This window comes from Entelurus aequoreus, linkage group LG26 (genome assembly GCF_033978785.1).
Source record: "Entelurus aequoreus isolate RoL-2023_Sb linkage group LG26, RoL_Eaeq_v1.1, whole genome shotgun sequence".
NCBI classification, from domain to species: Eukaryota; Metazoa; Chordata; class Actinopteri; order Syngnathiformes; family Syngnathidae; genus Entelurus; species Entelurus aequoreus.
The window spans coordinates 38,019,417-38,031,916 of NC_084756.1; the positions used below are offsets into that span (position 1 = coordinate 38,019,417).

The 12,500-nt window shown below is 38.5% G+C and overlaps 1 protein-coding gene across 2 annotated transcripts in view; it reads right to left on the reverse strand.

Annotated features, from left to right (window-relative positions):
* Positions 1–10,361, reverse strand: part of LOC133643177 (uncharacterized) — a 32,850-nt gene extending 22,489 nt beyond the window's left edge. Inside the window, exon 1 of one of the 2 annotated variants that reach the window (XM_062037600.1) lies at positions 10,197–10,361. In XM_062037600.1, the coding sequence (XP_061893584.1) occupies positions 10,197–10,238 (42 nt within the window). In that variant the 5' untranslated portion in view covers positions 10,239–10,361. Of the gene's footprint in view, positions 52–10,196 lie in introns of those variants that run through there. The other variant, XM_062037601.1, reaches the window with a different exon arrangement.
* Positions 10,362–12,500: the final 2,139 nt, after the last annotated feature.

Consider the following 12,500-nt stretch of genomic DNA (forward strand, 5'->3'; position numbering starts at 1 on the left):
ACATGTATGACTTGCTTTCGAACGAACACCGGAAGTCAACCAACCGGAAGTACTTTAGCGGAAGTGACATCATCTAACTGCTGTTTACCGATTATAGCATATACAATAAATATAAACAACTTTAGCTCCAAATTAAAGCCTTGCAGTCAATAATACAAAAATATTATCAAGTAATTATGTAAAGAATATTAACAATTGACTTTAGGACAACACACTGACCATGTGAATAGCCTAAGGAGGTCCAGTGGCAATTACTATGCTTGCAGTTTGCAATCCAACAGCAGCTGTTTGTAATATTGTAGTTACCCCTATGTTGCTATGGTGTTTAGCCACATTTCCGATACTTTGGGTTCTTGGTTCGATTTCAGCTTCCGCCATCCTAGTCACGGCCTTTGTGTCCTTGGGCAAGACACTTCATCCACCTTTCTCCCAGTGCCGCTCACACTGGTGTGTGAATGTGAATGAATGTTCGGTGGTGGCCGGAGGGCCCGTAGGAGCACATTAGCAGCCAGGCCTGGCCCTAACCAATATGGCGCCCTAGGCAAGATTTTAGGTGGCGCCCCCCCACATCGGCAGTGAAGTGTATATACTCACAAGAAACCCAATAGCTTTGTCTTTGACCTTTTTTTTACTTAAAGAAAGCAAATTAAAATATTATATGAGAATGCTATGTTATGATTATCTTTAACCGAATCACAGCAGTGCTCAAATTAAAAAACAGCATTGCCTCTCATGTGATATTGCTTAATTAACATTAATGATGTGCACTTTAACAACTAGGCTTACAACTATACCTAATATATAACGGGGTGGAAAAGTGACTATTACCTGCAGGGCAAACATTAGCTAACCAGAAGGCAATAACAATGTCAACAAAAAACACCTGCTTAAAAGATCTAATACAAATGTCCCTGAGGAATGTAAGGTGGGAGTACTGTAATTACCTAACGTTACATTATTATTTTCCATAACAATTTAGCCCCCTCCACAATATTAACCCGACGTTAAAGCAGAACTAGCTATTCATTGAATAGCAATTGCCGAATCATGTAACATTAGCTTAATGCTAAAAAGCCAGGTTACTATCACATTCTGTAACAGACAAATAATTTCATGTAGGCCAACATTACCTACCTGCTACCTCTGTCTTTTTCTCGTTTCTCCTCTTCTTTTCTCTTTTTTCTTCCCTGGGCACCTGACAGTTTTGGCTGTTTTGACATTTTGTGTGTATTTTTAGGTGGTGACGTCCAAAAAGAGTCATGATATGGGAAGGGAGGGGGCGCACCGTGCGGGGGGAGGGGGAGGCGTAATGTTGTAACAAATAATATTTCTATTAAATAGGCTTTACTTTGCATTTTAATTAACGTGGGATTATTTTTTGTTTTTAGAAATAATAGTACCAACTTTTTTTTTTTTTTTTTTCCTCCAACGTTTGTGGCACTGGCGTGGCGCCCCCTGATGGACGGCGCCCTTAGCATTTGCCTATACGGCCTATGCCACGGGCCGGCCCTGTTAGCAGCCACACTTCTGTCGGTCCACCCCCGAGGGCAGCTGTGGCTACAAATGTAGTGAATGAATGCCGGGTTCTTCATGTTATTGGAAATTTTCTAATCAAGTAGTCAAACAAAATGGTCTTTCTTAGATTTATTTAAGAAGCACCTCAAATTGCACAGGTCACAATCCTAGCAAAGTATGTAAGGAGTGCGCGCAGAGTGAAAGATATGTCAATATTTATACACTGGATACAGTCCGGGAGGAGGAGAGTAGGCTCAGTTCGGAGGGGGGAGAGAGCATATGAGTTAGGAAGGGGGAGGCAGCATATCACGCAACTCAGTGGAGACAATGAGTGCACTGTTAACTGGAGAAGACGAGAAAGGAGGAAATATATTTTCACGGTGCAAATACGGACAAGGTCATTCCCTGGTCAGAATGTTCTTTTTTGCAGATATACTTTTCGCAGAAATACTGCAGTTTTTCCAGGGGTCGGCAACCCGCGGCTCTTTAGCGCCGCCCTAGTGGCTCACTGGAGCTTTTTCAAAAATGTATGAAAATTTACAAAAAAATGAGGGGGAAAAAAATTTTTTGTTTTGTTTTAATATAGTTACTGTAGGAGGACAAACATGACACAAACCTCCCTAATTGTTATAAAGCACACAGTTTATATTAAACATGCTTCACTGATTAGAGTATTTGGCGAGCGCCGTTTTGTCCTACTAATTTTGGCGGTCCGTGAACTCACCGCAGTTTGTTTACATGTAGAACTTTCTCCGACTTTCTAGGACGTGTTTTATGCCACTTTCTTTTTCTGTCTCATTTTGTCCACCAAACTTTTAAGGTTGTGCATGAATGCACAAAGGTGAGTTTTGTTGATGTTATTGACTTGTGTGGAGTGCTAATCGGGCATATTTGGTCACTGCATGACTGCAAGCTAATCGATGCTAACATGCTATTTAGGCTAGCTATAGGTACATATTGCATCATTATGCCTCATTTGTAGCTATATTTGAGCTCTTTTAGTTTCCTTTAAGTCATCTTAATTCAATTTATATCTCATGACACACTATCTGTATGTAATTTGGCTTTTAATTTTTTGCGGCTCCAAACAGATTTGTTTTTGTATTTTTGGTCCAATATGGCTCTTTCAACATTTTGGGTTGCCGACCCCTGGTATAGTGCAAGTCAACATACATGTTTTCCATTACGAACGCTTTGAGTCTCCACACTGCAAAAAGTCAGTGTTCAAAAACAAGGAAAAAATAATACAAAAATGAGGGGTATTTTATTTGAACTAAGCAAAATTATCAGCCAATAGAAGAAAATTTGGCTTGTCAAGACTTTCCAAAACAAGTAAAATTAGCTAACCTAAATGAACCCAAAAATACCTTAAAATGAGTATATTCTCACTAATAACAACTGCACTTTTTTTGGTAGAAAAAAAAAAAGAGACCTTTTTGCTCATTATGTTGAAAAATATTCTTAAATTAACCGCTTGTTACTCTCGGGGTCTCCTACCCGCTCAGGCAAATCATATTGTATAAAAATGCATTTTTCCATGGATAACATGACATCATCGCGCCAAGTGCGTGCTCTTTCAGTCAATTAGTGCGCATATATACAGCCCGGCTCCCCCGCCAAAAAATTTTTAATTGTAATTTTGAGGAATTTACCTGAATGTGCATGAACTATTTCTGTTCAAAATTGTTTGAAATGTCACATGTTAAATGTTTAAATATTAACTGTCAGTTTACTGTACTGTGCCAACTGTACTACTATATATACTATACCAGGGGTCACCAACCTTTTTGAAAGCAAGAGCTACTTCTTGGGTAGTGATTAATGTGAAGGGCTACCAGTTTGATACACACTTCAATAAATTGCCAGAAATAGCCAATTTGCTCAATTTACCTTTAACTCTATGTTATTATTAACAATTAATGATATTTACACTTAATTGAACGGTTTAAAAGAGGAGAAAACACGAAAAAAATGAAAATTAAATTTTGAAACATAGTTTATCTTCAATTTCGACTCTTTGAAATTCAAAATTCAACCGAAAAAAAGAAGAGAAAAACTAGCTAATTCGAATCTTTTTGAAAAAATTAAAAAAATAATTTATGTAACATCATTAGTAATTTTTCCTGATTAAGATTAATTTTAGAATTTTGATGACATGTTTTAAATAGGTTAAAATCCAATCTGCACTTTGTTAGAATATATAACAAATTGGACCAAGCTATATTTCTAACAAAGACAAATCATTATTTCTTTTACATTTTCCAGAACAAGAATTTGAAAAAAAATTCAAAAGACTTTGAAATAAGATTTAAATTTGATTCTACAGATTTTCTAGATTTGCCAGAATAATTTTTTTGAATTTTAATCATAATAAGTTTGAAGAAATATTTCACAAATATTCTTCGTCGAAAAAACAGAAGCTAAAATGAAGAATCAAATTAAAACGTATTTATTATTCTTTACAATAATAAACTTTTTTTTTTACTTGAACATTGATTTTAATTGTCAGGAAAGAAGAGGAAAGAATTTAAAAGGTAAAAAGGTATCTGTGTTTAAAAACCCTAAAATCATTTTTAAGGTTGTATTTTTTCTCTAAAATTGTCTTTCTGAAAGTTATAAGAAGCAAAGTAAAAAAAAAAAAGAATTTATTTAAACAAGTGAAGACCAAGTCTTTAAAATATTTTCTTGGATTTTCAAATTCCATTTGAGTTTTGTCTCTCTTAGAATTAAAAATGTCGGGCAAAGTGAACCAGCTTGCTAGTAAATAAATACAATTTAAAAAATCGAGGCAGCTCACTGGTAAGTGCTGCTATTTGAGCTATTTTTAGAACAGGCCAGCGGGCTACTCATCTGGTCCTTACGGGCTACCTGGTGCCCGTGGGCACCGCGTTGGTGACCCCTGTACTATACTATATAATTATGAGATACAATTGTGTCAAAATCATGATTTTTTTTTTTTTTGCTTGAAATAAGAAATTATGACTTTAAAAAAGTAGTTTTATACTTGTGAGTGTTGATGACACAGCTTTGCAACACTTGATATTCTAGTTTCAAGCATGTTTTACTCAATATAGGTCAGGGGTCACCAACGCGGTGCCCGCGGGCACCAGGTAGCCCATAAGGACCAGATGAGTCGCCCGCTGGCCTGTTCTAAAAATAGCTCAAATAGCAGCACTTACCAGTGAACTGCCTCTATTTTTTAAATTGTATTTATTTACTAGCAAGCTGGTCTCACTTTGCCCGACATTTTTAATTCTAAGAGAGACAAAACTCAAATAGAATTTGAAAATCCAAGAAAATATTTTAAAGACTTGATCTTCACTTGTTTAATTAAATTCATTTTTTTTTTTTAACTTTGCTTCTTATAACTTTCAGAAAGACAATTTTAGGGAAAAAATACAACCTTAAAAAATATTTTAGGATTTTTAAACACATATACCTTTTTACCTTTTAAATTCCTTCCTCTTCTTTCCTGACAATTTAAATCAATGTTCAAGTAAATTTATTTTTTTTATTGTAAAGAATAATAAATACATTTTAATTAAATTCTTCATTTTAGCTTCTGTTTTTTCGACGAAGAATATTTGTGAAATATTTCTTCAAACTTATTACGATTAAATTTCAAAAAAAATTATTCTGGCAAATCTAGAAAAATCTGTAGAATCAAATTTAAATCTTATTTCAAAGTCTTTTGAATTTCTTTTACATTTTTTGTTCTGGAAAATCTAGAAGAAATAATGATTTGTCTTTGTTAGAAATATAGCTTGGTCCAATTTGTTATATATTCTAACAAAGTGTAGATTGGATTTTAACCTATTTAAAACATGTCATCAAAATTCTAAAATTAATCTAAATCAGGAAAAATTACTAATGATTTTCCATTAATAATTTTTTTAATTTTTTCAAAAAGATTCGAATTAGCTAGTTTTCCTCTTCTTTTTTCCGGTTGAATTTTGAATTTTAAAGAGTCGAAATTGAAGATAAACTATGTTTCAAAATTTAATTATCATTTTTTTCGTGTTTTCTCCTCTTTTAAACCGTTCAATTAAGTGTAAATATCATTCATTATTAATAATAACATAGAGTTAAAGGTAAATTGAGCAAATTGGCTATTTCTGGCAATTTATTGAAGTGTGTATCAAACTGGTAGCCCTTCGCATTAATCACTACCCAAGAAGTAGCTCTTGCTTTCAAAAAGGTTGGTGACCCTTGATATAGGTCATCAAATCTCAGCAACAAGCTGTAATATCTTACCTAGATCATTTAGGAGCAAAACACTTAAAACGAGTAAAACACCCTAACATAAAATCTGCTTAGTGAGAAGAATGATCTTATCAGACAGAAAATAAGCAAATATCACCCTTATTTGACATATTTCATCTTACTTACATTTCACTTTTTGCAGTGCAGAAAAGCGCTATACAAATATAATCCATCATCTCAGTAAATGTAGCGGAACAGCGCTACAAGAGGGATAGGCATTCGATTACATGACGAGGATTAATTGAGCGTTATATTTATTGATCAGGAAGTGATCGCAATAATGTTGCATGGATGTAACACAACTTCACACAGAAGGCTGCGTTTACACTGCACACCAAATGAGAATGTTTCGCCGGTCTAAACGCTCCAAAGTGCTTCAAATCTGATCTTTTGGCATCAGACTCAGGCCACACCAGGAAGTAGTCCAAATCTGAATGGAATGTGACTTCAGCAGGGCCGGCCCGTGGCATAGGCCGTATGGGCAAATGCTAAGGGCGCCGTCCATCAGGGGGCGCCACGCCAGTGCCACAAATGTTGGAGAAAAAAAAAAAAAAAAAAGTTGGTACTATTATTTCTAAATACAAAAAATAATCCCACGTTAATTAAAATGCAAAGTAAAGCCTATTTAATAGAAATATTATTTGTTACAACATTACGCCCCCCTCCCCCCGCACACTGCGCCCCCTCCCTTCCCGTATCATGACTTATTTTGGACGTCACCACATCAAAAAATCAACAGAAGATGTCAAAACGGACAAAACTGTCAGGTGCCCAGGGAAGAAAAAAGAGAAAAGAAGAGGAGAAATGAGAAAAAGACAGAGGTAGCAGGTAGGTAACGTTAGCCTACATGAAATTATTTGTCTGTTACAGAATGTGATAGTAACCTGGCTTTTTAGCATTAAGCTAATGTTACATGATTCTGCAATTGCTAATCAATAAATAGCTAGTTCTGTTTTAACGTCGGGTTAATATTGTGGAGGGGGCTAAATTGTTATGGAAAATAATAATGTAACGTTAGGTAATTACAGGAGTCCCACCTTACATTCCTCAGGGACATTTGTATTAGATCTTTTAAGCAGGTGTTTTTTGTTTACATTGTTATTGCCTTCTGGTTAGCTAATGTTTGCCCTGCAGGTAATAGTCACTTTTCCACCCCTTTATATATTAGGTATAGTTGTAAGCCTAGTTGTTAAAGTGCACATCATTAATGTTAATTAAGCAATACCACATGAGAGGGAATGCTGTTTTTTAATTTGAGCACTGCTGTGATTCGGTTAAAGATAATCATAACATAACATTCTCATATAATATGTTAATTTGCTTTCTTTAAGTAAGAAAAAAAGGTCAAAGACAAAGCTATTCGGTTTCTTGTGAGTATATACACTTCACTGCCGATGTGGGGGGGGGGGGGGGGGGGCGCCACCTAAAATCTTGCCTAGGGCGCCAGATTGGTTAGGGCCAGGCCTGGACTTCAGTCTAACCGCAATGCGACTCGCGTGCACCTTTTTCGTCAGCTTTGGTTAAGCCGGTGTTTTTCAACCTTTTTTGAGCCAAGGCACGTAACAAAAAATGCGGAGGCACACCACCGGCAGACATCATTTAAAAAACGAAACTCAGTTGACAGTAAAAAGTTGTCGCCGCAATTGTTGTATATGACTTTAAAGCTTAACCATCACTATAGCTCTTGTCTCAAAGTAGGTGCACTGTCACCACCTGTCACATCACACCCTGACTTATTTGGACTTTTTTGCTGTTTTCCTGTGTGTAGTGTTTTACTTCTTGTCTTGCGCTCCTATTTTGGTGGCTTTTTCTCTTTTTTTGGTATTTTCCTGTAGCAGTTTCATGTCTTCCTTTGAGCGATATTCCCCGCATCTACTTTGTTTTAGCAATCAAGAATTTTTCAGTTGTTTTTTATCCTTCTTTGTGGGGACATTGTTGATTGTCACGTCATGTTCAGATTTGTGGACGCCGTCTTTGCTCCACAGTAAGTCTTTGCTGTCGTCCAGCATTCTGTTTTTGTTTACTTTGTAGCCAGTTCAGTTTTAGTTTGGTTCTGCATAGCCTTCCCTAAGCTTCGATGCCTTTTCTTTTGTTTATTTTTGGTTTAAGCGTTCAAAACCTTTTTACCTGCAGTATATATATATATACTGTACAAAAGTCTTTTTTGCCACTTGTGCCAGCTTTTTTGAAACATGTTGCAGACATCAAATTCCAAATGAGCTAATATTTGCACAAAATAACAAAGTTTTCCAGTTCGAACGTTAAGTATCTTGTCTTCTTTTTTTTTTAAATTAAAGTAAATAAAAAATAAATAAATAAATACAATTTAAAAAAAAAAAAATATATATATATATATATATATATATATATATATATATATATATATATATATATATATATATATATATATATATATATATATATATATATATATATATATATATATATATATATATACATATATATATATTTTTTTAATATAAAATAAAATAAAAAAATAAAAAATAAAAATATATATATTTATATATATATATATATATTTTTTTTTTATTTTTATTTTATTTATTTATTTATTTTTTATTTATTTTAATTTTTTAAAAAAAAGACAAGATACTTAACGTTCGAACTGGAAAACTTTGTTATTTTTGTGCAAATATTAGCTCATTTGGAATTTGATGTCTGCGACATGTTTCAAAAAAGCTGGCACAAGTGGCAAAAAAGAGTGAGAAAGTTGAGGAATGCTCATCAAAGACTTATTTGGAACATCCCACAGGTGAGTAGGCTAATTGGGAACAGGTGGGTGCCATGATTGGGTATAAAAGCAGCTTCCATGAAATGCTCAGTCATTCACAAACAAGGATGGGGCGAGGGTCACCACTTTGTCAACAAATGCCTGAGCAAATTGTTGAACAGTTTAAGAACAACATTTCTCAACCAGCTATTGCAAGGAATTTAGGGATTTCACCATCTACGCTCCGTAATATCATCAAAGGGTTCGGAGAATGTGGAGAAATCACTGCACGTAAGCAGCTAAGCCCGTGACCTTCCATCCCTCAGGCTGTACTGCATCAAAAAGCAACATCAATGTGTAAAAGATATCACCACATGGGCTCAGGAACACTTCAGAAAGCCACTGTCAGTAACTACAGTCGGTCGCTACATCTGTAAGTGCAAGTTAAAACTCTCCTATGCAAGGCAAAAACCATTTATCAACAACACCCACAAACGCTGTTGGCTTCGCTGGGCATGAGCTCATCTAAGATGGACTGATACAAAGTGGAAAAGTGTTCTGTGGTCTGACGAGTCCACATTTCAAATTGTTTCCGGAAACTGTGGCCGTCGTGTCCTCCGGACCAAAGAGGAAAAGAACCATCCGGATTGTTCTAGGCGCAAAGTGTAAAAGGCAGCATGTGTGATGGTATGGGGGTGTATTACCCCCTCTACCTCAAAGAACTACTCACCTCCGCTCCGGACAGGCTAACCTCCTCCAACCTCCGAGGACAAAGCTACGAACAATGGGAGACCAGGCTTTCTGCTCCACCGCTCCCAGTCTATGGAACGCTCTCCCTGACCACCTGAGGGTACCACAGACTGTGGACGCTTTTAAAAAAAGTCTTTTTTTTAGATATATGCATACTAGTTGTAGCTATTTGGCTGTTCTAGTTTATATTTTTATTTATATCTTTATTATCTTTTTATTTATTTATTGTTTTAATACACTGTAGCACTTTGAGATTGTTTACTCAATATAAAGTGCTTTTTACAAATAAAATCTATTATTATTATTATTATTATTATTATTAGTGCCCAAGACATGGGTGACTTACACATCTGTGAATGCACCTTGTGTGCGCCTTTTTGTATGAAAATAGACCTGACCAGACCCGCTCATCGGCAGTGCGCCTTATAAACCGGTGCGCCCTATGGTCCGGAAAATACGGTTCATCGGTTTGAATCGAGAATCGAATCGAATCGTCACCGGGGAATGGGATGGAAACGTTGAAGATTCACACCCTTAAAAAAATACTTTGACATTTGCAAAGGCCGATTTCTTTGAATTCGCTCATCCTCTGACAGCGCAATGGTACCTAATGTTGTGGCTCGTCGGCGAACACACACACGCACACACACACACACACACACACACACACACACACACACACACACACACACACACACACACACACACACACACACACACACACACACACACACACACACACACACACACATTGAGCTGACAAGCACAAAATGGCTGACATATCTTTGGCACACAACTAAATCCGTCCATTTCAGCACATAGCAGTCTATTATGGCAAGAGACACCAAACACGCGTACACACGCGTACACGCCAAGCCGAGTCGACGGGGAGAGGCACGGAATGGTCACGTTTCACCGCTGCCGGGGTTGAACTTACCGCCGGGTCGCCCACCCACGGTCCAGAGAGCCAGCAGCCCATGGTGGAAGCCGCCGTGGCCCCCGTGGAAAATCAACAACGCCCGGGGATCTCCTCCTCCTCCTCTTTGACGTGGACGCTGGTGTCTCCTCGCAGTCGCCGCCGAGCTCTCCTCTCCCCCTTCTACTTGCTCAGCATCCCCGCATGTGGCGCTCGCCCCTCCCCCTCCATCAGACAGCGAGCTGGGGCCCGTGCACGCAGCTCTGCGAGCGTGAAGGCGCTGGGAGTCAGGGAGGGGGGGGGGGGGGGGGGGGGGGCGACACGCAGCCAAGGAAGGGCGTCCCATTGGCCGCCCGCGGAGGCTGGGGCAGCCAATCAGGCGCCCGGGATGCTGCGGGCTCCCTTCGGATGTCAGCACCTCTGAGGGTGCGAGGGGGTAGCCTAGTTGCGGAGGAAACACGCCATCCATCTTCCTGGGCTGTATTTCTTTTAATATTGTCGCTATATTGCGACAACCCTCGTTTTATTCCCGATGAAGCGATCATACGCTATATTGCCAAAAGTATTTGGCCACTGTTGCGTCAGACCAGTTCTTCCTCCAAGGGAATCTAAGTTACTGGTCAATCCCAAGTTCTTTCGATGACATATATGCTGAGTAAGAAGGACCATCAAGACAGAATTGGAATATTTTCAAGTTTATACCAAAGCTTTAGGAGATCAACTTACCGTATTTCCTTGAATTGGCGCCGGGAATATGGTATTCGCATGCCTCGAATTACAGCCGGGTCAAACACGTTTCGCAAAATAATTAGCGCATGCTTGGCACTTCCGCCGGGTCAAATATGAGTCATTAAATGACTCCCGCCTTCTGGTGGTAGAGGGCGCTAGTAATCCTTCTTGCGACTGCTGGTACTGCAGAAGAGTGCTGCAGAAGAAGACAACCGGCAGCAAGAGTGCGCAGCCATTGTTTGCTTGGACTTTTACCATGGAGGATTACATATCTAAAATAAAACAGTTTTCTAAACTGGACTTTCAATCGAAGCAGGAGGTAATACTTAAAAGGAAGATCTCCATCGAGACAGAGAGACTTTTAAAACTGAAGAAAGATAAGGAAGACTTCTATATCAATGCTTTTCTTCAAAAGGAGCTGGCATGGACTCATTTATACCTAAAGGTAAGACAATAATAACGTTTTTTTTAATTAAATGTGCTTTCCATGATAAGGTAAGCGCCGGAGTGAGAAGAGGTTTTAAAATAATTAGCGCATGCTTGGCCATCTCGCAGGCTTCTGGTAAGCGCCGGAGTGATAGGAGGTTTTAAATTAATTAGCGCCCCTGCGGCTATTCAAGGAAATACGGTAATCAATACATTCATATCGGCTGCTCTAGTTGATCTGGCATTCCAAGGGGAAAACTCACTCCTTTTCACACAAAGAAAGCCCCCATCTCCCCTTCGCACCACTGATAAGAAACCAGTGGGTGTTGTATTTCACATTCCTTATGGTTTAAGACACTAAACAGACAAAGAGAGACTGGTAGAATACACAAAGGAAAAGTACTAGCTGCTCAAACATGGCTATGAGTAGAGAAATAACTCTTATGCGTATATGCATCCTCCACACCACCCGTCCAAATGATGAGAATCAGGTGTCCTAATCACTTGGCCCGGGCACTGGTGTATAAAATCAAGCACTTAGGCATGGAGACTGTTTCTACAAACATTTGTGAAAGAATGGGCCACTCTCAGTGATTTCCAGCATGGAAAACTGACATGGGATGCCACCTGTGTGTCAGATTAATTATGTATAAGTTATCACACTCTTTTGCTTAAAGGCCGTTGCTATAGTTATTATCAATTGTGCTGAAGTTGTACTTTTCTATCCGTGCAAAGGGACAACTTGCAAGTCGTCTCGTATCAGTGTTTGTGTCCAGACCCGGCCTGCCGACTGCCAAGGGCAAACATCGAGCACCCTGACGCAGACAAAGCAGAGACAGGGCGATATCACGAGTGCCAGCACATTCCCATTTCTGAATAATCATATATTGTGTCTAATTGGGGCTGCTGAAATGACGACCCCCCCTTCCTTCAGAAGCAGCCTCAGTGATGTAACCAGGGACCTCCCGAATAAATAGAGGAGCACGTGGGCTGTGCCTTAGAGCGTAGGTTGGAACTGGAACTGAGAGTACAGCCGAATACGTCTCTCCTCATGAGTAAAATGTAACTCTGTCTCTCCCTGATTCCTTGCTTCTTGTCTGTTTAATAAATGTCATCTGTGTTTGAACCTGACACGGTGCAACAAATCCAGTCGGGAAATGTCCTCGCTCC